At 48.1% G+C, this 27,678-nt stretch overlaps 1 protein-coding gene and 1 long non-coding RNA gene across 2 annotated transcripts; both read left to right on the top strand.

The window, feature by feature from the left end:
- The first annotated feature begins 3,086 nt into the window (after positions 1-3,086).
- Positions 3,087-7,299, top strand: LOC142740602 (uncharacterized). Its single transcript, XR_012880810.1, has 5 exons — positions 3,087-3,159; positions 3,978-4,042; positions 4,489-4,620; positions 5,454-5,520; positions 5,717-7,299. It is a non-coding gene; the product is annotated as an uncharacterized LOC142740602 (long non-coding RNA).
- A 9,146-nt stretch (positions 7,300-16,445) lies between these two features.
- Positions 16,446-18,074, top strand: LOC142741711 (uncharacterized). Its single transcript, XM_075851053.1, has 2 exons — positions 16,446-16,493; positions 17,259-18,074. Exons 1-2 carry the CDS (start codon positions 16,446-16,448, stop codon positions 18,072-18,074), a joined length of 864 nt encoding a protein of 287 aa, XP_075707168.1.
- Positions 18,075-27,678: the final 9,604 nt, after the last annotated feature.

Here is a 27,678-nt window from a genome sequence, read left to right as displayed (position 1 = left end):
TGTAGATGATGACACAGACACCTCTCCGGAGAAAGCACCACACCCCCCCTCCCTGTGGTAATCTTCCGAGACTCTCTCTGTAAATTCAGGACCGAGCCGAAAAATTTGCTACAGTAGACAACAATATCCCCTGTACTAGCGCCATGCTACCATAGTAGTGAGCGCAACAATATCCGTAATTTTTGTCCGCCTGAAAGCCCTACATACTCACCGATCACCGATGCATGACCGTCTACGTCACGAGTGATCTCTAGTCTCACTGGTTCTGCGAAGGCGACGCGAGGACGTCATCTCGTCACCTTCGCAGAACCCATGAGACTAGAAACCACACCTGTAGAGGACGGCGCTGCATCGGTGAGTATGTGTCATTGCGCCGCCGATTACCAGCAAGGGAGCCAATAGTTCCCTTGGCTCTTGAATCCCCAAATCACAGAACCGTTTTTAACGGCTGTTACATGTATTGACGGCCGTTAAAAATTGATCCATTGACTTCTATGGGGGCCGTCTGGCCGTGAAAGCGGCCAAAAATAGGACATGTTCTATTTTTTGACGGCCAATATTCACGGGTGGTTAAAAAAAGGCCCTGTGAATATACCCATAGAACATGATTGTTCTGAAAGCTGACGTTTTTTACTGTTGTGTGAATGTAGCCTAAAACAAAATTCAATAAAATGTATCCTTTATTAGTTCAGATGTTGCCGTCTTTACCTTGACTTTTAACGCAATAAATAAACAATCCCTTATCTTGACTTTTTCAATGGCTTTTGTTGTGTGATATCACGCTGCAACAAATTATATTTTATTTCACATATAGCGAAAAGTAGTAATCAAAAAATAGGTTTTTAACGTTTCGGTCTATACATTCAACCTTCTTTAGACACGGATATGCGGCGCTTGTGACCTCGGTCGCTGTTGGGTAATGGCGCCATTATTTTTGGATTACTACTTTTCGCTATATGTGAAATCAAATATCACTTATTGCATAATACCTTGGAGTGCTGAGTTCCCATTTTTTACACATTGGCGTGGAAGCCTACTCACGCACACTTGAAACACGGAGTGCTGCGGGATCAAGAAAGTATCACGCTGCAACAAGTTATCAGAGTCAAGTTAAAGATGGCTACATCTGTATTACAGTATAAAATCCATCTAGTAACAGATTACACGTTTCATACATTACATGTTCTTAGTCGTAGCCCCTATAACCACACATGTATCTTTCTTCCATGTTTATAAACAGCAGTCCCATGTAACGCCTATATCCAGTGTATGCACAGACAGTCTATCCAGGCAGTAGGAGATAATTAGATGATGTAACAGATACTGCAGCCGCTTATGATGTCACTGATGATGTCATAGAGAGTACTAGCCGTTAGGTTCTATGCGCAGCTGGATTACATATTTTTTACAATTTCTGCCAATGACGTCTGGACCGGGACTGTGATTGACTGTGTGATTGACAGGTAAGATGCAGCATTTTATCATTAATTCTACATGTTACTGGACACATGAAATATATACGCTCTAGAATTCTCATATAAGGCCAGATTCACACTGGACATTACTGCAGCAATTTCTAACCACACCAACACCTCACCACAACTATATGATTGTAGAAGGATTTTTTTCTGGTGATTGTCGGGGGTTGTTTTTTTTTTTTAGACAAACAGTTCAAGTTCCAGTAAAATGTTTCTATTAATGCAAGTAACAACTGAACATTTTACATTCAGATTTCAAGGTTTCATATTTTCTCATTAAAGTTACAACTCAGAGTATGTTCACATGGCCTATTTTCATGGCCATAAACGCCCCGAAAAACATCTAAAACTACAGAGGCTGAACGCCTCCAAACATCTGCGCTTTGATTTCAATGGGAAAAACGGGGATTTGTTCCGATAAGGCGTTTTTTACGTGGCCGTTTAAAAAAAACTGTAGAAGGATTTTTTTCTGGTGATTGTCAGGAGTTGGGGTTGTTTTTTTTTAGACAAACAGTTCAAGTTCCAGTAAAATGTTTCTATTAATGCAAATAACAACTGAACATTTTACATTCAGATTTCAAGGTTTCATATGTTCTCATTAAAGTTACAACTCAGTACAACAGAATATGTTCACACAGCCTATTTTCAGCCGTTTTCCTGGCCGTAAGCACCCCGAAAAACAGCCGAAAATACGGAGGCTGGACGCCTCCAAACATCTGCCCATTGATTTCAATGGGAAAAAAAGTTTTATTTTCCGATGGTGCATTTTACGTGGGCGTTTGATAAAGCGGTACATAAAAAACACCCTGTAAAAAGAAGTGCATTTCACTCCTTCGGCCATTTTTGGAGCCGTTTTTCATTGTCTCAATAGAAAAACAGCTCCAAGAACGTTGGTAAAAACGCCTCAAAAAATGTTTGTGGTTTCAAAAATGGCTGAAAATCAGAGGCTGTTTTCCCTTGAAAAGAGCTCTGTATTTTAGAGACATTTTTTAGTTAAGTGTGTGAACATACCCTTACCATTGTCTGAGAATTGCAGCTGTCAGTAATGTGGAATGTGACTTCTCAGTCGTTTTCAATATGATGTCTAATTTAATTTAATTAAATAGTCTTAAAAAGCTACCGTATATTATCCTAATAAGGCTCAGCAGTAGCCAGGGCCGGCCTTAGGGGTGTGCGACCTGTGCCATTACATAGGGCGCATCCCTCCAGCAGGTGGAACAGGGCGCTGCGCTGGCTCCCTTCCACTGCTTGTGTTTTAGAAGCGGCCGGGCAACTCAGCAGCTGCCTTTCCGCCTGGGTGCTTCTCTCACTGACATCGCGTTTCTAGCAGCGAAAATCGGGATTCCTCTAGGAGATGGGGGCATTGGGGATTGGCATTTGTAAATTGCCCACATTGTGACCCCCCCTAATGTCAGTCATGGACACCTGGGCCTGGGTGTGACTGCAATCTCTTCACCCCTATAGTTATGTTCCCTGGGTTTACACTAACATTACAAAATGTTTTCAATGTCTGACTCGTCCTGTGATAGAAAATGAAAGGTGTGAAAGTAAATATATTATTATTCATTCTAAATATGGGGTTATTTTATGTTTATTCCATTATGTATTTTACAGATATTTATGACATCTGAATATGTGGCACCAGTGACAGCCGACATGCTAGGACATACACTGTATATATGTAAGTATTATAGCAAATGACAACCTATAGAAATTCTATAATCTGATGTCATCCAGAATGTTCCTATAGAGCACATGACAAGACTGTGGGAACAAATTCCCCAATGTTGTTCATCCAGGGCCTGTCTTAGGGGTGTGAGACCTGTGTGGTTACACTGGGTGCATCACCTGTCACTAATAAATGGGGCGCCACTGGTCTTGATGTCTGGGGCACCCATTGCTTGAACAGTCAATCCCACTTTTCATGTAAAAAAAGTAAAGGGCACTGCTCAGGATGCAGATACAATTCCTTGATAATGGATTACATTACAGTGTGGCAGACAATACTTGTCTGGCGGTGTTATTTGGGCACTGCATGATTGCAGTATTTGAGTACTATATTCTACGCCATAAAGCTGAATTCAGACGCTGCAGATTTGCTGCGCGGCAAAATTCACAAGTGTTACAGGTGAATAGTTACAGTCTCAAAAACTCATCCACATGTGGCAAAAGTAAACGCTGGGAATTTTGCTGCAGCTTTATATTATTATTATTATCATAGAAATGCTCCATAAAGAAGATATTATGGTATTAGTAATATATAAGGGACTTGTTATTTATGTAATTTCCTAATACACATTTGGCTTATGGGGGAGCACACAGCGCACACAGAGTGTCTACATTACCAGTACTGCAGTCTGTGCGCCACCATACAGGTCCGTCCTCATGAAGTTGCTGTGTACATGAGCCCTAATGTACATTTCCTTCATTGTTGGGTGGTCTATACTGAGCACACGTCTGTCTGGAGAAATCAAACTACACAATTATTGTTTTTTCCAGAACACCTTAAGATCGGCTGCCTGCTGCCAGGGGGACTCTCTGAAGCAATATTTCATCTATGCAAGGTGCGTCTCTTATTAGTTACTATATGCAGTATCCACCAATACCCTCCACAGTTAGAATGACACTTTTTGTATGTCCTGGGTCAGAATGCCCCTTTTGTATGGCCCCACAGTAATGAAGCCACCTTTTCTAAGCCCCGACTCAGTCCTTTTATCCCCCATATTAATAGTGCCCCCTTTGCTCCTATAAAATAAAAAATTATAATCACCTAATAGACGACCAACCGGGTCAGACATTTCGCTTCCTCCCTGCGCCGTTATTGTTTGTCCAATTTCAGGGGCGTATGGAGCCCCAGAGCTGTGGGCCACCCCAAATCCCTGGACCCCAGCCGGTCATCCTATTTACCCCTTTGGTAATTTTACACTGGTTGGGGACTGGACTCTGTTCTAGATAGAAATGTTGCCATTGATTGAGATTTGTCCTAATACATTGTCTTTCTTTCTCCTAGAATTAATTCCTCATAAGAGTTAATGATAACCACACGTCCCAGGAGGGCAGATCAAAGATTAAGCAGAGCCCTCCACCTCACATCACATAACGTTCTACATTCAGTCGGATGTATTCAGTAGGAGAGTCCAAGGTCAGTGTATTTTATTAACTGCATCTCTAAATGATCACATAGTGTGTATTACTGGTCAATACTGAAGAGGGCACTACCACCATAGATGGCCTGGGCACCCTCAACTTACACTGCCGATCCGGCATTTAGGGCCCAAACCTATAATATAAAAAAAACAGAAAGATACAATCCCTAGTTTATTGACTGGGTGATGTTATTTGGGCACTGTATGATTAAATTATTTGGACACTACATGGTGCATCATAAGGGGGAGGACGTCACAGATACTGCACATGTCACCAATAAACCTAAGGCCGGCCCTGGATGTGACACAATAGCTGCCACGTGACATGCCATCCACACGGACATGACCGCTGTGGCCTAGCAACTAAAGACAACAGAACCACCAGCGCAGGAGCCACAGGGAATTAAAAAAATGAGTAGGGACAATTTGTTATTTTTAGCCATATGCGGCTTAGACTAAGGTTTATGAAACTGTCAGAAAACCCCTTTAATAATTATTTTGTCTGTTGAATCCAGAAATCCAATTTACCATTTCCTACTCTCTCTGCTCCAGTCCAAAAGACTCCACAAAAGACAAATTAGAAGTTTTCCATTAAGGATAAGATTATATAGAAGAATAACAATAAGCTCCTGGTCCCTGATACGAAATCTATACCAGGGTCCTCCAACTATTATGTGCCATTATACTGCTGGTGTTATTTGTGTGGCAGAGGGGCATTGGACTCGCCCTGTGATAGAAAATGAAATGTGTGAAAGTAAATATATTATTATTCATGATAGATATGGGGTTATTTTATGTATGTGCATTAAACCCATTATGTATTTTACAGACATTTATAACATCTGAATATGTGGCACCAGTGACAGCCGACATGCTAGGAGAACCACTGTATATATGTAAGTATTATATCAAATAACAACCTATAGAAATTCTATAATGTGATGTCATCCAGAATGTTCCTATAGACACATGACAAGACTGTGGGAACAATCTCCCTGATGTTTTCAATAGGCTGAACATATATTTGTTGATATGATGAACCATACTAAGCGCACGTCATAATATCTTCACAGTTTATACTTTTTGTTCCAGAATTTCTTGAGATCGGCTGCCTGCTGCCAGGGGGACTCTCTGAAGTAATATTTCATCTATATGCGGTATGTCCATCATTAGTTACTATATACAGTATCCACCAGTAGCTCTGTACATTGAAAAAGTAATGAGCGGGCAAAATGCCAAGAAAGGCGTAGCAGTGGGGAACCTTGGATAGTTGGTAGGAATAGGCATAATGTAAGTTAGGGGTATCTTTGTCCAAAATGCTGGCCACATGGCTCGGTTTGGGACTGAACGTAGGTGTAAGGTAATTGGGTGAGGGAGTGTAGGGGGATTTTAGACAGCTTTGGTCTACCAAGAACATTTGCGATGTGTCAAGGCCTGGATGCAATAGACAAGGACTTAAGTGAGTTTCATTACACAGTCATAATCTGCAGGCATAGGTGATAATGGACACTGGCAGAATGTTTTTATATTTACAGCACTCAAGCGGAAAGCAATGGAAGGTGCCAGGATATTGCCACGTATAGAGCCCCCACAAGTCATGCAGCACAAGGACCTGGACTTGCGGTGTACTGGATTGTTTGGAGCAAATGGCATCAAGGAAGCAAGGCAGGTATCCTCAATGGTATCATTCTAGCAAAAATTTGAAGGAACATGGCACGATGATGGGCCAAGTGCCAGGATCCTTGCGCAGGGATCCAGGGTCGATGAAGGCAGCAATATCCCAGTAGGGCCTCATAATCTCAACATGGGAGAGGGACACCTTGGGGTTGCCAAAATGTTTAGAACACGGGGTACTGGCACAATGTTTGGAATTACAGGAGCAGCGCATCTGGATGTAAAGAGAAGCAGAAGAAGGCAACAGTAGCTGGTTGAGTCTGATTCTGATCTGTCAGATGATAATAAGTGGTCTGATGTTGGGGATAGATGGGCTAATGGGCAAGACGTTTAAGATGCTGAAAAAAATGTTTATGCAGGATAAAGTAAAAAGGTAAAAGCGAGGAGGCGTGATACCGAAAGCCAATCCTTTACTGGAAAGAGGGGGTAAATATTGGGGCCAGGAAACATGTTTGTTGATTTCTACCTACACACACTTGTCCCAGGAAATGTTGGGAAACATAAGGGAGGAAAGGCTTGTCTAGTTTTTGTGATGTCTATGGAAGATTTTGTTTAGTATTGCAGTGTTATGGTGGTGGAGCAGGACCCCCTTATTGATCAGGTGCCAATAAAAAGGGATGGTGCCTGTGAAGCAGGCTGGTAAGTATAAAAAAAATACATCTGTCGCATCTAAAAGAGGCATCAGTAAACGATGAAATAGACAAGGAGTTGAGTGAGTTGCATCATTAAAGCAGAATCTGCAGGCACGGATGGCAATGGATACTTGCAGAATGTTTTTTGTGCCTACAGGACTCAAGTGAGAAGCAGTGGAAAGGACACGGATATCGCCACGGATAGGGCGTCCACGAGTCATGCAGCACAAGGAACTGGACTTCTGATGTAATTGACTGTTTGGAGGAGATGGCGTACATTTGCGAAGAATGTAGTTGGCTTTCGAAGCGCGTAAGCAGTCTTGTATCATCACTTCAACATGCCGTGTGGTTTATAAAATGTTTTTCTAATAAAGTCATCACATTGTCATGAGGATTGCTGGACCGTATTTTCTTCTGTTTACTGTATATTTATTGGACAGTGCTAACGCCATACAGCCCTCCCTGTAGAGAATGCCATACAGCCCTCCTGTAGAGAACGCCATACAGTCCCCCTGCAGAGAACGGCATACAGCCCCCCCTGTAGAGAACGCCATACAGCCCCGCCTGTAGAGAACGCCATACAGCCCCCCCCCTGTAGGGAACGCCATACATCCCCCCCCTGTAGAGAACGCCATAGAGCCCCCCCCCTGTAGGGAACGCCATACAGCCCCCCCCCCTGTAGGGAACGCCATACAGCCCCCCCCTGTAGGGAACGCCATACAGCGCTCCCCCCCCTGTAGGGAACGCCATACAGCGTCCCCCCTCCCAAAAAAATGTGACCTACAGTGTGTCCTACAAAATACATGTATCTCCTATCCACAGGATAGGGGATACATGTGTGATCGCTGGCAGCGAAAGCTTCTTCTATCCTCTCCTCAGGGTCCCCGGCAGTCACTGACAGCCGGAGACCCGACATTCAGCAGCCCGAAGGCGCGGGCAGTAAGTTAAAACTGGAGTCGTAAAAAGTCTATGGCTCGGGTTTTAAGGACCCTGACCGCTGGCCGTAAAAATACAGCCAGCGGTCGGGAACCAGTTAATGGAAGAGCGGGGAGATACCTCCCTGCTCTGCGGTAGTGTTCAGTGGCGTCCCGCTGTAGCAGCCATAGCGGCTGCCAGCGGAGCCTCCGGCCATGGTGGGGGCCCTGCTACGGCTGCTACGGCGGTAGTTACGCCACTGCTCAGTACATATATACAACACCAAAAAAAAATCTCAGTGTTATGACTGCGGACCTCTGTCGCTCACCCTGTGATGAACGGCCGCGACCGCAACTTCCTGGCCACCTCCGCAGAGACCACGGCTGGCGCGGCCTTTCCTTCCTGGAGTGTGCGAGGATTGTCTTAAAGGGCCAGCGTGCGCACTTCCTAAAAGTTTTCTATCCTACTCCAGTGCACCCTGGATTATAAAAAGGTCTCTGCCCTTCCACTCCTTGCTTGAGCGTTGTTTGTACTTTTCCCATGTTTGTATTGCAAAGGGTCCCTTAGTATTTTCCTGCTTGATCCCAGAGTTCCCGTTCCCTGCATCCTATTTCCTGTATCCCTAGAAGAGGCTGGACGCAGCCCGCAGGGCTTCAGAGGGAAGCCTCCATGACAGGACCTAGGAGGGAAAAGGTTAACTAGAAGGGGATGTAGGGGGAGGTAGATGAGAGGTAGGGAGGAGTTAGGGGACGTTACTAGGCTTCCCGCTGTTTTCGGCATTGAGCCGGAAGCAGCGGGAGAAGAAGCAAGTGTTACTCATTAGCTCCCACTGTTGTCCCGCTCCGTGCTGACCTGCCATGTCGGAGGTCGGCATACTTCAGCAGCTGCGTGCGGCAGCTGCATTCCACGGTCCCGGCTGGTTAGAGGAGACCGTGGCTGCACTTACAAGAATCCCGGGGGCCGACTCATCGCCACGTCAGGCCCGGCGCCCGAAGTCTGTTGCGCAGGGGGACAGGCTCCCCTCCCCCTCCCTAGTAATAGTCATGTGGCGGCGGGGGGGAGTTGGCAACACCCGCTCCTGCTCGAATGAGGCAGAGAGCGTCGTCAGGGGCGACGGTGGCTCAGGCCGGGTCTCCCCGTCGCTCCCGGCGGTCCCGCCCTCCAGAACGCCTCAGCCCTGAGGTGGTCCCGTGGACACGGCGTCGCAGGGGGAGCCCTACAAAGGACGCTGCAGGCCAGGCAGCTGGGAGGGCCGCCTCTTCCCAGGCCCTGCGTCCTGGCAGGAATCCCCAGCCGCGACGAGGTCCGGCGGTAAACAGGGAGTCGCAGGCCGGGCTCCCTGTCACCCCTCCCCCATCAGATGCAAGAATTGGAGAACAATCTACGGCCGCCCCGCATGGTGATGTTCCGGCCAGGGGGCAGGCTTCATCGAGACCGTCAAGAAGGATGCCTAGAGCTGCAGCGGCGATGAGACAACAGGTCCGGTCAGAAGTCTGGGCCCCCGCGGTCGGGCGGCAGGTTGCCGGCCTATCTGTCAGCGCGTCGTTGTCCCCGTGTAGGAGATGTCGGTGGGATGGCCAGTCGTCTGCGAGAGAGGATCTGGAAGAAGGCGAGCTGGACGATTTTCGGCAAGGTCAGGATGGTCCGGCTGACGGGAACACAGCGCCTGTGCAGCCCGGTGAGTGCATAACTCTGTCTTTGGCATATCCAGGGATTTTCATGTCGGGTGTCGGTGGGGGGGAGCAGCAAGCGAAGCATCGGCTGCTGGTAGCGGCGCGGTCGAGCGCGACGCCGCGGGTTTAGCGGATTTAGTGGGTTGCTTGCGGGAGCTGGTCGGGCGTCTTGATAGGGCGGCGGCGCCAGTAGTTACGGCGGTGTCCCCGGCGGTAGTTTGGGAAGGCCCCCGGGAGGTGGGATCGTTACAGTCACGTCCCGGGATGGTGGCGGCGGCCAAGGAGGCGGTCGCGGTATCAGTACAGACCGAGGCCCAAAAAGATGGCGATAGGGTGCGTATTGACGATCGTGCTCGCGGGGAGGTGTATGTTTGCTTCGAAGGTCCGTTGGGGGCGCATTTAAAGCAGGAGGTTCGTGAGCGAAACTGGAAGGACGAATATGTCGAGATTTTTTCTCTCCTGCCACTTGCTAAATTCAACTTGGATAAGAGCAAGCGGGACGAGAGTAAGAAGGAGGAGGAGGAACGTCGGCGGTATAGGCTTATCCCGCAGACGTTCGTCAATTGGTCGCAGGCGTTTGCCATATTAGCCAGCGTGATCGGAGAGAAGGCGCCGGAAAATTGTTCGGCGTTGTTTTGCTATTTTGATGCCATTGGGGAGGCTCACAGGGCATACGGGGGGCAGGCGTGGTTAAGATACGACGAGCAATTCCGTCAGCGGAAAGCGGTTCGGCCGGCGATTCGGTGGGACCAGAAGGATATTGCGCTCTGGTTAAGGGTTACGGCTCCGGTAAAGCAGTCCTTTCCCGGGAGAGTCGGCCAAGGAGGTCAGTCCAGCCAGGCCGGTCAAGGTTCAGGGGCAAAACTGGGATTCTGCTGGCAATTTAACCCCTTAAGGACGCAGCCTAGTTTTGGCCTTAAGGCTCAGAGCCCATTTTTCAAATCTGACATATTTCACTTTATGTGGTAATAACGTCGGAATGCTTAAACCTACCAAAGCGATTCTGAGATTGTTTTCTCGTGACACATTGGGCTTCATGTTCGTGGTAAAATTTGGTCGATATATTCAGTGTTTATTGGTGAAAAATTGCAAAATTTAGAGAAAATTTTGAAAAAATTGCATTTTTCAGAATTTAAATGCATCTGCTTGTAAAACAGACGGTTATACCACCCAAAATAGTTACTAATTCACATTTCCCATATGTCTACTTTAGATTGGCATCGTTTTTTGAACATTCTTTTATTTTTCTTGGACGTTACAAGGCTTAGAACATAAACAGCAATTTCTCATATTTTTAAGAAAATTTCAAAAGCCTTTTTTTTAAGGTACCTCTTGAGTTCTGAAGTGGCTTTGTGGGGCCTATGTATTAGAAACCCTGATAAAACACCCTATTTTAAAAACTAGACCCCTCAAAGTATTCAAAACAGCAGTTATAAAGTTTTTTAACCCTTCAGGCATTTCACAGGAATTAAAGCAAAGTGGAAGGTGAAATTTGCAAATTTCATTTTTCTTGCTGAATTTCAATTTTATTCATTTTTTTTCTGTAACACAGAAGGTTTTACCAGAGAAACACTACTAAATATGTATTGTCCAGATTCTGCCGTTTTTAGAAATGTCCCACATGTGGCCCTACTGCGCTCGTGGACTAAAACACAAGCCCTAGAAGCAAAGAAGCACCTAGTGCATTTTGAGTCCTCTTTTTTATTAGAATATATTTTAGGCAGCATGCCAGGTTTGAAGAGGTGTTGAGGTGCCAAAACAGTATGAATCCCCCAATAGTGAACCCATTTTGGAAACTACACCCCTCAAGGAATTCATTTAGGGTTGTTGTTACCATTTTGACCGCACAGTTTTTTCACAGCACGTATTTGAATTGGGCTCTGAAATGAAAAAAATGTCATTTTTTCCAATAAAATGTCATTTGTGATCAAAATTTCTTATTTTCACAGGGAACAAAATACCCCATTTTGTTGCCCAATTTGTCCTTAGTGTGGCAATACCCCATTTGTGGTGATAAACTGCCGTTTGGGCCCATGGGAGGGCTCAGAAGGAAAGGAGCGCTATATGTTTGTTGGAGTCCAGATTTTGTTGGATTGGTTTTCGGGTGCCATGTCGCATTTGCAGAGCCTCAGAGATATCAAAGCAATGGAAACCCACCAAAAGTGACCCCATTTTGGAAACTACACCCCTCAAGAAATTCATTTATGGTTGTTGTTAGCATTTTGACCACACAGTTTTTTCCCAGCACCTATTTCAATTGGGCTGTGACATTAAAAAAATGAAATTTTTCCAATAAGATGTAATTTTTTACCAAAATTTCTTATTTTCACAGGGAACAAAATACTCAATTTTGTTGCCCAATTTCTCCTGAGTGCATCAATACCCCATTTGTGGCAATAAACTGCCGTTTGGGCCCATGGGAAGCCTCAGAAGGGAAGGAGCGCTGTGTGTTCTTTGGAGTACAGATTTTGCTGGTTTGGTTTTCGTGTGCCATGTCGCATTTGCAGAGCCCCAGAGGTATCAAAGCAATGGAAACCCACCAGAAGTGACCCCATTTTGGAAACTACATCCCTCAAGGAATTCATTTATGGGTAATGTGACCATTTAGACCCCATAGTTTCTTCACAGAACTTATTTGAATTGGGCTGGGAATTAAAAATATATATATTTTTTCCAATAATATGTCGTTTTAGCTCAAAAATTCTTATTTTCACAAGAAATAAAATACTCCATTTTGTTGCCCAATTTGTCCTTAGTGCAGAAATACCCCATTTGTGGTGATAAACTGCTGTTTGGGCCCATGGGAGGGCTCAGAAGGAAAGGAGCGCTGTGTGTTCTTTGGAGTACAGATTTTCCTGGATTGGTTTTCGGGTGCCATGTCGCATTTGCAGAGCCCCAGAGGTATCAAAGCAATAGAAACCCACCACAAATGACCCCATTTTGGAAACTACACCCCTCAAGGAATTCATTTATGGGTGTTGTGACCATTTTGACCCCATAGTTTTTTCACAGAACTTATTTGAATTGGGCTGGGAATGAAAAAAAATATATTTGTGTCAAATAATATGTAGTTTTGGCTGAAAATTTCTTATTTTCACAAGAAACAAAATACCCCATTCTGTTGCGCAATTTGTTCTGAGTGCCGCAATACCCCATTTGTTGTGATAAACTGCCGTTTGGGCCCATGGGAGGGCTCAGAAGGAAAGGACCACCATTTGGCCTACTCAGGATTTTCTAGTGCGAAGTCATGTATGCAGAAGCCCCTGAGGTACCAGTACAGTTGAAACCCGCAAGAAGTGACCCCGTTTTAAAAACTACACCCTTAAGGCATTCATCTAGAGGTGTAGTGAGCATTTTGACCGGAGACCTACACCCCATAAACTGTAATGTGGGTTCTCCCGGGTATGGCAATACCCTACATGTGGCTGTTATCAGCTGCCTGGACACACAGCAGGGCTCAGAGGGGAAAGACGAGGGGGGATAAGCTGTGCGGAGTGCATCAGGGTAAGTAAAATTGGGGTAAATTATAAACCAAGGGATGTATGATAAATTTTAAAACACTTTCATACAGAGCTCTGGTTATTCGGGACACGTGTCACATTGATATATTGTGTCCTCCCTTATCCCCCTCTTATAGCAGACTTTGCACCTCTTTTGACTTTTTCCCTTCTTGCCAGTTTGGGGAACTTCTCCTGGAAAGTGTTGCCCTGGTATGATGCGTGTGGGCTCGCTTCCAGAAGTACTGGGTGCCCCCCCTTCTTGGTCCCTAAAGATTAGGTTCTTGATAATCACCTCTTGAAATTCCAGGAAAGTTCCCGTCTGGCCTGCACATCGACGTAGCATGTACGCATTGTACAATGGCATCTGTATGATGTGCCCAGCCAGCTTCTTATACCACACCGCATGGCGCTGTAGGGCTTCAGGGCTTGATCTTACAAGTCCATCCCTCCCATGTACCTATTGTAGTCCAGGATGCAGTCTGGTTTGGGGGTGGCCTTTCCTTCATATATCCTAAACCTGTAGGTATACCCTGATGCACTCTCACAGCTTATACATCTTCACGCCATACCTTGCCCTCTTACCCGGCAGGTACTCGCGGAATTGAACCCTCCCTTTAAAATGTACCAGGGACTCATAAATAGAAATACACTTCTCGGGGGTGTATGCTTGGGAAAACCGGGCACTGGAACGGTCTAATAGGGGTCTCCGTTTAAACAAACGGTCAAAACTGGGGTCATCTTGGGGTGGGCACGGCTCATTATCAGTATAATGTAAGAAGCGAAGTATTGCCTCATTTATTTATTTTTTTAGGTTCCAGTTCAGTTCTGAAGTTGCTTTGAGGGGCCCATATATTAGAAACCCCTATCAAATACCCCATTTTAGAAACTAGACCCCTCAAAGTATTCACAACAGCATGTAGAAAGTTTATGAACCCTTTAGGTGTTTCACAAAAATTTAGAGCAAAGTAGAAGTGAAATTTACATTTTTTTTTGGTCAGAAAATCCTCTTTATACCATTATTTTTATAACACAAAAGGATTTATCAGAGAAACGCAACTTAATACGTATTGCCCAGATTCTGCAGTTTAGAGAAATATCCCACATGTGGCCCTAGTGTGGTAATGGACTGAAGCACCGGCCTCCGAAGCAAAGGAGCACCTAGTGGATTTTGAGGCCTCTTTTTTATTAGGCACCATGTCCAGTTTGAAGAGGTCTTGTGGTGCCAAAACATTGGGAACCCCCCAAAAGTGACCCCAATTTGGAAACTAGACCCCTTGAGGAATCCATTGTAGTTTTCTTGGGGTGCATGCGGCTTTTTGATCAGTTTTTATTCTATTTTTAAGTGGCGCGGTGACTAAAAAACAGCAATTGTACTATTGTTTTTTTTCTCGTTTTTTTTACAGCGTTCACCGTGCGCTATAAATGACATATTCACTTTATTCTGCGGGGCGATAAGATTACGGCGATACCAGATGTTTATAGTTTTTTTTTTATGTCTTATGGCGTTTGCACAATAAAATACGTTTTGTAAACAATCATTCACTTTTTGTGTTACCTTATTCTAATCGCCAGAACTTTTTTATTTTTCAATCAATAAAGCCGTGCGAGGACTTATTTTTTGCGTAACGAACTGTAGTTTCGATCATTACCATTTTTAGGTACATGCGACTTTTTGATCTCTTTTTATTCCATTTTTTGGGAGGTGAAGTGACCAAACAATTGTGATTGTGGTACGGTTTATTATTATTTTATTTTACGGCGTTCACCGTGCGGGATAAATAATGAAATAATTTTGTAGTTCAGGCCGTTACAGACGCGGCGATACCAATTATGTATAGTTTATTTGTTTGTTTATATATTTTTATTAATAATAAAGGACTGATAAGGGAAAAGGGGGGATTTTTACTTTTATTACTTTTAAATATTTTATTTTCTTATTTTTACACATCTTTTTTTAACTTTTTTTTTACTTTATTACTTTGTCCCACTAGGGGACTTGAGGGCAGGAGGCCCTGATCGCTATTCTAATTCACTGCACTACATGCGTAGTGCAGTGTATTAGAACTGTCAGCTACTCACTGACAGCAAGCATAGTGGGTCCTGACGTTGTCAGGACCAACTAGGCTTCCGTCTATGGCATAGCCGGACGCCATTGTTTGGTGTCCGGTTGCCATAGTCACCATCGCCAGCCGCTATCGCGTAGCAGGCCGGCGATGGCAGCTTAACCCCTAAAAAGCAGCGATCTCTATAGAACGCAGCTTTTAAGGGGTTAATCAGCGGGGACACAGCGATCGGTCCCCGCTGTAGGAGCTGTGACAGCTGCTGAACAAGACAGCAGCGTCACAGCTCCTGTATGTGTCGGGAGGACGGCCGAAACGGCCGTTACTCCCGAGACGTACTATTACGGCATGGAGCGCGAACGATACAGCTGCCATGACGTAATAGTACGTCAAGGAGCGGGAAGGGGTTAACGATGGCCAGTGTAAGTTTGGGGCCACGTGTAAGTTCAAGCACGTGTGTTCAGAATGTAATGGTGCATCCCACGGGGCTGCAAAATGTATGCGGAAGAAGCGGTCAGGGAACCAGTCCTCCTCGGCTAGTCAAGGGGGTATCGCCGGTGAGGGTGGAAAGGATGGCCCCGTATCTAAATGAGTATCCGGATAGGGCTGCGGCTAAGTTAATTTACGAAGGGTTTTGTGTTGGTTTCACTATTCCTCCGCCTCCTTATGAGGTCCCGGTTACGCGGCGGAATCTTAAGTCGGCTTACTTGCACGCCGAGGTCGTGTCGGAAAAACTGTTTAAAGAGGTTTCGTTGGGTCGCATGCCGGGGCCTTTTGTTGATCCGCCAATAAAAGATTTTGTGGTGTCCCCATTGGGCATTGTGCCAAAGCGCGAGCCCCGGAAATTTCGTTTAATTCACCATTTATCGTTTCCCAAGGGCTCGTCGGTAAATGATGGGATTGATCATGAGTTATGCTCCGTAGTGTATACATCATTCGACAAGGCGGTGGGGCTAGTTCGTGCTGCGGGTCCCGGTGCGCTGTTAGCGAAAACCGACATTGAGGCGGCTTTCCGGTTGTTGCCAGTTCATCCAGAAAGCCAACGGTTGTTGGGTTGTTTTTGGAATGGGGCTTTTTACGTGGATAGGTATCTTCCGATGGGGTGTTCCCTTTCTTGCGCGTATTTCGAGGCGTTTAGTAGCTTCGTGGAATGGGTGAGTAGCCGGAGTCGACTCTTTGATACATTACTTGGATGATTTCTTGTGCGTCGGCCCGGGGGGTTCGCCGATTTGCGGTAATTTGCTTCATTCATTGCAGAAGGTTGCAAGGGACTTTGGGATCCCCTTGGGATCCCCTTGGCGCCAGAGAAGACGGAGGGCCCGGTATCGACTATTTGTTTTTTGGGAATTGAAATTGATTCGGTGGCGATGGAGTGTCGTCTTCCTGCGGATAAGCTAGGGTCATTAAGTCAGGAGGTACGTCGGGCTTGTAGGTTAAAAAAAATTACGTTGCGCGATCTCCAGTCGTTGCTGGGGAAGTTGAATTTCGCTTGCCGGATTATGCCAATGGGGAGGGTTTTTAGTAGACGTTTGGCGACATCATTTTGTGCGGCTCAAGGAGGAGCATCGGGCTGATCTACAGGTCTGGGATGAATTTTTGGGTCAGTATAACGGTCGCTCGCTATGGATGGCTCCAGCGCAGGATACGAGTGACTTAAAAATGTTTACAGATGCGGCTGGTGCAGGCGGGTTTGGAGCGTACGGGGGTGGTCCGTGGTGTGCAGGTCACTGGCCGGCTAGCTGGGTGTCCAGCGGACTCACGCGGAATCTGGCCCTGCTCGAGCTGTACCCTATCGTGGTTGCGGCGACCATTTGGGGGGACAGGCTCAGGGATAAGAACGTTTGTTTTTACTGCGACAACATGGGGGTGGTGCTGGCCATTAATAACATCACTGCATCCTCTCCTCCGGTAGTTCAGTTGTTGCGACATTTAGTCTTGGTGTGCTTGTCTTTGAACGCGTGGGTGGTGGCAGTGCATGTGCCGGGGGTACGGAATTGTATCGCTGATGCTCTTTCTCGCTCGCAGTGGGACCGATTTCGGCAATTGGCACCGGGAGCGGACCGTCTCGGTTTGGCTTGTCCGGAACATCTCTGGGATCTGGTCTCGGTCCCGTAGAGCGACTGGTGGAAAGGTCATTGGCGCGCACGACGTGGAGTGCTTATTCTGCTTGTTGGAAGCAGTGGGAGGAGTGGGTAAGAGAGTTGGGTAACGTCAGCACGGATCGAGACAGGTTGGTGGCACTTTTGTACTGGTTGGGGGACGCCTGGGAGGCGGGGTTCTCGTTGGCAAAGGTGAATCATTTCGTTTCTGCGTTGGCTTTTGGTTTTAAGTTACGGGGCTTTCGGGATGTATCTAAAGAATTTTTAGTGGGGCAGGCTTTAAAGGGTCTGCGCCGAGGTAGGGTTGAAGCGGAAAGTAGAAGGCCCGTGTCATTTTCTCTTCTCATCTCTTTGGGCGTATCACTAGTATCTGTCTGTCGGTCTTCGTCCGAGGTGGAGTTGTTTCGGTTAGCATTTTCCTTAGCGTTCTTTGGGGCTCTTAGAATTGGCGAGCTGGTTTCACCTAGTACCAAGCGGGCAGGGGGGTTGAGACTGGGGGAGGTGAGTCTATATGTGGATCGGCTCGAGGTATGGTTGCGGCGGTCAAAAACTGATCAACTGGGAAAAGGAAAGCGGATAGTTTTGTTCGCCCTTCCGGGATCGGAGATGTGCCCGGTCACTTGCATGCGTGCTTTTAAGCCACAGGTGGGGTCTCCCGAGTTGCCGTTGCTATGTCATGATGATGGGTCATTCTTGTCCAGATTTCAATTTGGCGCCGTATTTAAGAAATGCTTGGCGGCGGTCGGTGCCGTGGCGGGCCCTTACTCATCTCATTCCTTCAGGATTGGCGCAGCAACTGAAGCGGGGCGCTGGGGGCTGGATGATGAGGGGGTGCGGCGCATCGGTCGTTGGGAGTCCAACAGGTTTAGGTCCTACGTGCGCCCCCATTTGTTATGAGTCATGTTGTTAGCGGTTAAAAAACGTTTGTGTGCTTGTATCTAACTTTCTTTTCCGTTTCAGATCAGCTTCCGTGTCTTGTGTGGTTGTTGGGCCACTCTTACGTGCATTGGGGGGCTTTGAGGGCGGACGTCCGCCCTGACGGTCGCCAGTTGCGCATTCCGCGGCAGGACGCGGTTTTGCATTGGCTGGGATTTAGAGGTATGTTGTGGAGCAGGGTGTTGGCGGAATTCCAGACATACTCTCGGCTGGATAGGGTTCCAGAAGTCTTGGTGTTGCACGTGGGTGGGAATGATTTGGGGGTCCGCCCCTTTCGGGAGTTGGTGCGGGATATCAAACACGATATGTTGTGTTTGTGGGTTTTGTATCCCGGCTTAGTAATAGTGTGGTCGGACATTGTTCCAAGGAAGCATTGGCGGCTGGCTAGGTCTGTGGAGAGGGTCAATAAGGCTTGCATCAAAGTTAATTTGGGCGGTGTCCCGTTTTGTGGCCAAGAATGGGGGCATTTGTGTGCGGCACAGGGATTTGGAGTCAGGAGTGGGGAACTACTGGAGGAGTGATGGGGTTAATTTGACCGAGGTTGGGATTTATCTGTGGAGTCTGGCAATAGCAGAGGGAATTGAAAGGGCGATGGTGGTGTGGCGGAACTCACAGGCTTAAGGTGGTCAAGGCCTGTTTCGCTGTGGCGGGGGGAGTCCTTGAGGTCGGTCAGTACGAAATGGTGGGGGGGTCGCATCGGGGGTATGCGTCCCCCAAAAAAGGTACATGGTTGAAGACTTCATAGGGTGTTATCCCTTTGAAGTGGTCTTCTGGTGGTTGGGGCCATCTGCAGAGGTGAGCGGTGCCTCCGAGCTGGTTTACGGCTGGAGGTAATGTCTTGGTGGTGTTGCAGATGGCTAACTCGAGGTATAAAAGGAATATCTAAAAATGGCTTCAAGGACTTCCCCTGCTTGTATTAATGTTAACGTTAATTGTTATTTATGATTATGACCCATGTTGGGTCATGTTAATTATTAGGAGGAATTCTCTGGTTGGATTCCTAATTAGTTATCCGAATGTTTCGGATTTAAATTGCATTTTTACAAAACTGTGAAAGTTAATAAACGGCTGCTGTGGCCATTTCACATCCAACCTCGGTGTCGCGTGTCTTTTCTCAAAGGTAGGGGTGGAGGGAAAAGAAGGGATAAGTGAAGGCTCATTAACACACGACTCTACTTAGGCAAGTCATGCTGTTTCCTAACTGTGCCTGCCTTTTATCAGAGTCGTGTGGTACCGCCGGCTGGATATGCCACGTCTGTGTGTCATCTACCATTCCTGGTGCCATCCGCTTCGTCTGGCGCAACCTGCCACACCTAGCCCTATCTGAGCCGGAGCCCACGGCCTAGTTGGTCCACATACGGATGTAGCCATCTTTAACTTGACTGATAACTTGTTGCAGCGTGATATCACACAAAAATAACCATTGAGAAGTCATTGAAAAGGTCAAGATAAGGGATCTTTCCACTGTGTATTTAATGCGTTATTAGTCAAGCTAAAGTCAGCTACATATGTTCCCTAGATTGTGACAGTACGCTCAGGCCATGGAACCCGCTGGCCAGCCTAAGACCACAGTTCAGGTCATACAGACGGATATGCGTGACCTATATGCACGTCAGCAATTACTAAGGTGTGGACCCCAATAGTATATATTGTATCTATATGCACGTCAGGATCAACTCCTCGTGGCTGTAAACTCCATCATCGCCCGACTGGATCAACTCCCTGTTCCTTCCCCAGAGACTGCTGCCGTTCCACTGCCTAATACTCCTACTGTCTGTTTTCCGGATCCACAGTTGCACTGCCTCTTTTTCCTCGCTATGACTGCGTGCTCACCATTTCTCCTCTGATGAGGCCAAGGTAGCGTTCATTATTTCCCCCTCGCTGGCAAGTCCCTCGCATGGGCGAACCCCATCCTGGAATGACAGGGGCACAAATTTTCGGACTTAGCCCTGTTCTTACAGACTTTTTGTGACGTGTTCAAGAAGCCGGGTCGAACATCCTTAGCAGCAGCCACTCTGCTAACCCTCAAGCAAGGGGGTCCACAGCAGGAGAGTATGCCATCTCCTTCCGTACCCTGGCAGCAGAGTTGGCATGGAACAATGAAGCATTGGTGGCGACCTATGGCATGGACTGTCCTCACACACCATGGACGAGCTGGCAGCCCGCGACCTCCCACCTACCTTGGATGCCCATATCCTGTTGGCTACCCGGGTCAACATGAGGATCCAGGAACGCGATGAGGAGGTTCGGTGGAGAGACGTTTTCACAGATTAGCACCTTCGTTCCAGAGACCACTACTGCCCCCTCTTGTTGCTCTACCTGAGGAACCAATGCAGGTAGACAGAGTCAAGTTGTCCGAGCAGGAGAAACAGCGCTGATGCTCTTCAGGTCTGTGTTTGTATTGCGGCCTTAAAGGCCCTTTCGTGTCCACAAAAGCCGGGAAACTCCAGCTCCTAGAGAGGCAACTCTAGGTGGGATGATGCCAAACATCAAAACCTCTTCCAAATTATCTATTCCTGTGACCATCATCTCGGGAGAGACATCACACTTCTCCTCTGTCTATTTTGACTCCAGGGCAGCTGCAGATTTCATCCAGCAGGATTTAGTAGACCGACTACATCTACCCACAGTTCTTCTAGGACTGTGCGCATGCCACCATCCTGCAAAGGCCAGGGGGGGGGGGGTTTACCTATAACCCTTAAATAATTAGACCGACACCAATTTCCTTTTAACGTGGGTTGACTCGAGGGTCGGCCACAGCTTTATTTATTATTTATTTATTATCCAATTTCCACATAACTTATTAACCGTTTCATACCCGTATGCCAGCCTGCCTAGGGCACGGCATGTAGGTCACTTCTTTTATAACAATATACCGCCACGAGGAGGATGCGCATACTCAACTGCGCACCCCTCCTCCTTCACGACCCCCGGTCAACCTGAACAAAGCCTCCTCCATGCCATCCTGGAGACCGGACAAAAAGATGTCCAGCCCAATATCCGTGAGGTGCACCCCATCCAGCAACAGTAAACACCTATTATCCCCTTCCAACTGCCTCTGCCGAATAACCACCCTTTCAATAGCGTTAAGATCACGTGCTCCCGCCCATTCCGCCCGCGGAATCACCTCAGACCATACTAAAACCAACTGGGAGAAGAACGACGTAAACCTTTCCAAATCGGACTAAATCAACGCTATCAGCTCGCCCAACCGCACCGAACACAGGTCGTTCCCTCCAACATGTATCACCAACACAGTAGGAGCCGCCCGCTGCCTACTAATCGCTACCACTTCAGGTAAGACATCCAACCATCTTAGTCCACGAACTCCTCTCCAGTGCACATCAGCTCCCAGGATCCCCAACGAAAGACCTCCTGGCCGTATAGAAGCCCGCCGTTCAGCCCAAAAAACATAGGAATGGCCGATAATCCAAATAACCGGACGAGGACCTGCAATAAACATAATATTAATGTAAAATCAAATCCGGGTGAATATAACCAGCAAAACACTCAGAACGCCAGCGCCCTATGCGCCGAACCTCCCCATCTGGCAAACCCAATTCGCTGGCCATAGTAGCAGCACCTATTCGGAATGAGTGAGTACCAAAAGTCCTTGGGGGGAAACCCAGCCCTGGATAAGGCGGACCTGAACACCGCCGTGAACTGGAACCTGGTAAGAGGTTTGCCATCTGCATGGGCTAGGAACTGGGCCCCGGGCAACCTGGCCCGCGCGTATTGTGTAATGGCTTGTACTGGGCAAGCCGGCCTAGGTACCGGCCGCAGAGAAATCCAACAACCCTTCCCAAACGTATCTGTCTTGGACCTCCGTATGTGGAAACGGACGCCGGCACTAGCCAACACCACGTCGTCAGCCAGCAGGCCCCCCGGGCGGGTGGCCGCCATGGCTACCAATTCGGAAATGCGTAGGGCACCGAAAAAGGCCAATGCAAACGCCGCAGTGAGCAACTTAACTTCAAAGGGAGAAGAACAGACGACAGGCAACTCCTGTAACAGTTTTATTAGAATTGGGTAAGAGACCGGGCGCCTGACCGCGGACTTCTTCCATCCCTTTAACGCCTGTGTTATGAAAAAGGACTTGGTAACATCCGGCCACGCGCGCAATTTAAAAAAGAAGGCCAAACCTGAGAGTCGCCGCTGCGCTATCGCACCCGAAACCCCTTGCTGTAATAATTTAGCCAAGTATGAGCTAAGATTAGCCGCGTCCGGCCCCAAGGGACGCTCACCCACCACCTCCAGCCACTTGTTCCACGCCTAACCATATGCCGCCCAAGTGGATGGTGCGAGCAATGCTCTCACAAGGGGGGTCAACTGAAGTCCATCATCTTCCACAACGAGTCCGGGCAGCTGGCCCCTGCCAAGTCCGCCTGTGGGCAAAGTGAACGGAACGCCTGCCAATTAAAACGCGACAAAGCATCAGCAACTTTATTATAAATACCAGGAATATGCCTGGACCTGAAATTGATGTTGTGTTGGAGGCATCATAAAACTAGACGCCTGAGCAACACAACCACCGGGGGGGAAGAAGAGGTTAAGTGATTCACAGCATGAACAACACTAGCATTATCTGACCAGAATACCACTGATGAATTAGCCATTCTCTCTCCCAACAGCTCAACCGCAACTATGATAGGAAATATTTCGAGGAGCGTCAAATTTCTGCACCAGCCCCGATCACGCCACCCTGGAGGCCAGGGAGAAGCACACCAAGATGAACCGAGAATGGCGCCAAAACCAGCACAACCAGCGGCGTCAGTGAACAACTGAATCTCGTGGCTGGATACCGGGGGGCTACGCCAGCACGTTCCCCCATTATAATCAGCTATGAAATTGACCCACACCTGTAAGTCACTCCTCAGCCCTGCAGTAATGCGCACATGGTGTGTAGGGGAACGAGCCCCAACCATGGCTAACGACAAACGACGCGAGAAAATACGGCCCATGGGCATGATCCTACTTGCAAACACCAACAAACCCAATAATGACTGAACCTGCCGTAGCTGCAACTTTTTGGGCGCTATGGCTGCGGACAGGTGAGACCTCAATTTTGAGACCTTGTCCGCCGGCAAACGGAACACCATCTGCACCGAATAAATCTCGATTCCCAGGAAAGACAAAACCGTAGTAGGACCCTCAGTCTTTTCCTCCGAAAGGGGAACGCCGAATCGCCCCGATATACTGCGAAACGAATCAAGCAACGATTGGCAACGTGTCGAACTGGCGGGGCCTACGAAAAGAAATTAGTCTAAGTAGTGTGTAGTGTACTTACAACCCATAACGTCTCTCAAAACCCACTCTAGGAAAGAACTAAAAACCTCGAAATAATAACAGGAAATGGAGCATCCCATAGGTAGGCACATATCATAAAACACTTGCCCTTGCAACTGGCAGCCGAGTAAGTGATAACAATCAGGGTGGACAGGCAGCAATCTGAACGCGGATTCCACGTCGGATTTTGCCATGAGAGCACCCTGGCCCGCCTGGCATACTAATTCAACTGCCCTATCAAAAGATACATAGGAGACAGCCGCTAGGTCCTTATCTATACCGTCGTTAACCGAACGCCCCTTGGGGTATGACAAGTGGTGTATTAAACGGAATTTCCCAGGCTCCTTCTTGGGAACTACGCCTAAAGGGGAAACCCGTAAGTTAGGGAATGGTAAGACCGAGAAGGGGCCAGCCATCCGGCCCAACTCCACCTCTTTGTCCACCTTGGCCCTGACGACCTCCGGGAACTCGGACGCCGATTTTAAATTTCCCGAAAAAAGGGGCGCCGGGTTGAAAACGAAAGGGATAAAGAAACCGAATGAAAAACCCGTCCTAAGCAGGGCGGCTTCCCCCATCTTGGGGTACCGGTCTAGCCATGGCAACATCTCTAACACGCGGATTGGGGTCCTCGATCCTACCCGTACTATTGGGACGTGGGCCTTGAGCGCTCCGCCGATTGCACCGCACAGCTGGGTGGGCGGCGCCGCAGGATGAGCATTCGTGCTTAAATTTGCAGGAAGCGTAAAATTTACAGTGTCCCTCATTGAAAAGCCAGCAGGACCCGTTGCGCTTACTGTTGAGGGCCCCGGCCCCCGCGGCTGCAAAATCTGGTGGGGAAGGGGCCCCGGGCTGAAAGGGGCGTTGTGACATCATAAGTCTGAGCCACACATCCGTTGTCTTAGTGTCCCAACCCACCTCCGGTTTTTGTGACATGCGCCTGCGAAACTCCTCATCATACCGCCACCAGGCCGTAACCCCATGAGACTTATAAGCACTAAAAACCGTATCTAAATACACGAAAAGCTGGAATGATTTTTCCGGGTTATTCTGGGAAGCTACGCATCCTAACACCGCAAACGCCTGTACCCAATTGTTAAAAGTTCTCGCTACTTTGGGCTTGGTCGGGACCCCTCTTTCAAAACGACGTTCCCTGTCGACGGTAGCCGAGTCCACAGACACCAGGGACCAAATATCCACGTACTCATTACGAGCTATTTTTTCCCGGGTATCATCAGATAAATGAGCTCCAAGGCGGGGGAATCCCGCAAAAATACGTATCCCTGAAGGCGGGTAAGGAAGGGCCTGTCATAGACGTAGACGCTTCCACTAGCGTTTTTGGTACCTCCAGCGGTGCCGGGGTGGGGAGGGCATTCGCCCCACCCACCAACAGGGATCGTAACACATTCACAATTTCAACATCAGATGTGGCCCCCGAACCCCAAGCCCGAAGGCAATCATACTCACTGCGTCCAGAAGCTGGCGCTGGAACCAGAGCCGTTGAAGGCGGCGGTTGGTGAGGGGCAGGTGCAGAGGATGCTACTGGCACCTCTCCCATCCTTGTGCTCGCGGACCTTTGGCGACCGGACGCCCGTTTTCTATGGCGACGCCCGTCATGGCTGCGGCGCCTGCCTTGATGGGACGACCCAGTGCATGAGCTCGATGATCCAGAACTTGCGGATGAAGGAGTCCGTCTACGTCGCGATCCCCGCCTGCTGCGCCTGGAGGAGCGGCGTCTGGAAGACCGCCGTGAGCGGGATCGCCGAGTCCTGTTGGTGCCCCTTGAGCTGACTGACGACGCCCGCTCAATAACGTCCGTAGCCGCAAGACTAGGACCCCCGGCAGTAGGAACGACCAGTGCATCCACAGCAGTCGTGGGAAGAGGCGGCGGTAGTGGTGCCGGTTGCGTCACTCCTGGCGGATCCTGCCCGCAGTGAAAGAAGTCCTCCTCACTGTCACCTACTGAATCGCTGTCCGCCACATCCAATGGAGGGGGTGACGTTTCATGCCACCCTCCCGTAGCAGCGCTAGGTGGGATGTGCTGCGGGACTGACCCTCTGGTGCTGCTTCTAGTTCCCATCCCACGACCTGTTGGAAGGAGAGTCGCTGCCGGATTAGCCTGTGTACACCCCAGTGGCGGCCGTGCTGCTGCCCTAGGCCCAGCCCTTCCCAGTCCAGTGGAAGTAGCCGGGCCTGGAGACGGGGGGATCACGTCCTCCTGCCGGTCTTGCGATAGCTGCTGCGCGGGACCTAACTGTGCCTGCGCCACCCGACTAGGGGCCTCTGCCCGAACTAGCTGGGTACCGGAGGGAGACAACCGCACCGGCGGCCTAGAGCGACGCCCAGAACGCCTCGCGGGGAGCTGACTGCTTCCAGGAAGTTCGGGTGCCACGGTCTCGTCTAACAGAGACCGCAGCCATACCGAACCCTCATTATGCAGGCGATAGCGGATAAGTTCCTCTAACTCTTGCCGGTTCATGTTCCCGAGGTAAGTTTACTCACCACCGTGGACAAGCAAACAGCCAGAAGAGGAAGATGGCCGCCCTCCGCTGAATTAAGAACCCTTGCCATGAAGGGAGCGTCCCCCGACCGCAGCCCGCCTCCGGAACGCCCATAGGGGCGGGTCCTTATGTCCCCATTACGACTCCTTACACACGCTGCTCCCTGCTCTACCCGCCCTGGCCTGCCTATTAACCCTTTAACCCCCGCTGTGCCGCACAGTCATGAGCCCAGCGGCTAATACGCCTGAGGGCTTCCAGAGAGATCCCTTGCTGTTGCTTCTGTAAATGGACTACCATTGCCCGATCCTGTTGTGGCTATCATGAAACCACTTACGTTACAAATCGGAGTCCTTCACTCAGAACAGATCAACTTCCTCGTCCTGCCTAAAGCCATCAACCCGGTTCTGCTGGGTCTGCCTTGGCTTCGTCTACACGCCCAGGTCCTTCACTGGAGTTCTAGAGAGGTCCCCCAATGGGGGCCAAGATGCCTTAGCCGCTGCCTGCAACAGGTCCGCCCTGTTTTGCCTCCACTGCCTCAGTCACTCTCCGATCTACCATCTCATTAAGCCAGTTTTGAGGACATCTTCAGTAAGAGCAGGTAGATAAAAACAGTGGGAACCAGGTGGGATCCACTGTAAAAAAGAGACACCATACAGGCGCAATACTTTTTTGAGAAAAAAAATATATATAATTAATTGTCTAAAACAATAGATAATAAAACATACATAAAAAAGAGAGATAGAGGGTCTCTTGAGGTACAACGCGTTTAGTGGAAACAGAACCACTTTATCAAGTAAACATGAGACCATAAAGTTTTTTTCCAGAGAACCCCTTTAATGACCACCGTGAAAAGGCGTATTGTCATTAAGGGGTTAAATTCGCAGTGTTGGACGGTCATCTCCAGTTTACTGTTGTATCATTATTATACCGAAATTTATATTATATTATATAATATAATAATATATTATATAATATATATATTATTATATTATACCTGTTAGGAGATGATGTCACCCCCAGATGAAGGCTGTGCCGAAACGTGCGTCGTGGTTGGCGCCATCCCGGTTGTGTCATATAGATGGGTATATATTGAGGCATGTTATTTCATATGCTGTACTCTTTTGAACATGTGTTGCACCTATCCTAGGACCATCATTACTTGTATTTAGCTTCTTGTCCATGTCCTTGTCCATCCTGCAGTATTGTAAAGACAATTTATATTATATATGGTATATATATATCCTTATTTCATATATATTGCTTAGCACTATACACTTTATAAATAAGATGTATCCGTATTGTTATGGGCATGTGTTCACCCTGTGTATTTCACTCTGGAGATGTTGCTATATCTATTGTGTGACACTTTTTATTCATTTGTCCTCTATATTTAATAAAGTTTTTTGATACTTTTCAAAAGCATCACTATTGGTGCTTGGTGCCATTATTGTTTAGGTCACGTTTGCCCCCTGCCGCAAGGGGCTGTGGGGTAACACAGCAGGAGGCGTGTGCAGATGCCTGAGGGACTCAGTGGTGTGCCTGCTGAACATGGTGGGCGGTTCCCTGGTGAAGGGTGCGGGTCCATCCCAGGTTTTCGCGTGGGCGGTCCTGTAAAACATTTTCCCTTGTTAACCCTCTTCCGGTGAGTTATGAGGCGGTTGCGGTCTCAGTCCAGACTGAGACACCTAATTAGGTAAACAGGGATAACTTGGCTGTGTATGTCTGCTTCGAGGGATCGGTGCCCATCTTAAGCAGGAGGTCAGGAAACAAATAGGGAAGGA

Source organism: Rhinoderma darwinii, chromosome 2 (genome assembly GCF_050947455.1).
Source record: "Rhinoderma darwinii isolate aRhiDar2 chromosome 2, aRhiDar2.hap1, whole genome shotgun sequence".
In the NCBI taxonomy this organism is placed as follows: Eukaryota; Metazoa; Chordata; class Amphibia; order Anura; family Rhinodermatidae; genus Rhinoderma; species Rhinoderma darwinii.
The sequence above is the reverse complement of the archived record's forward strand: the minus strand, read 5'-3'. Positions and strand labels throughout refer to the sequence as shown.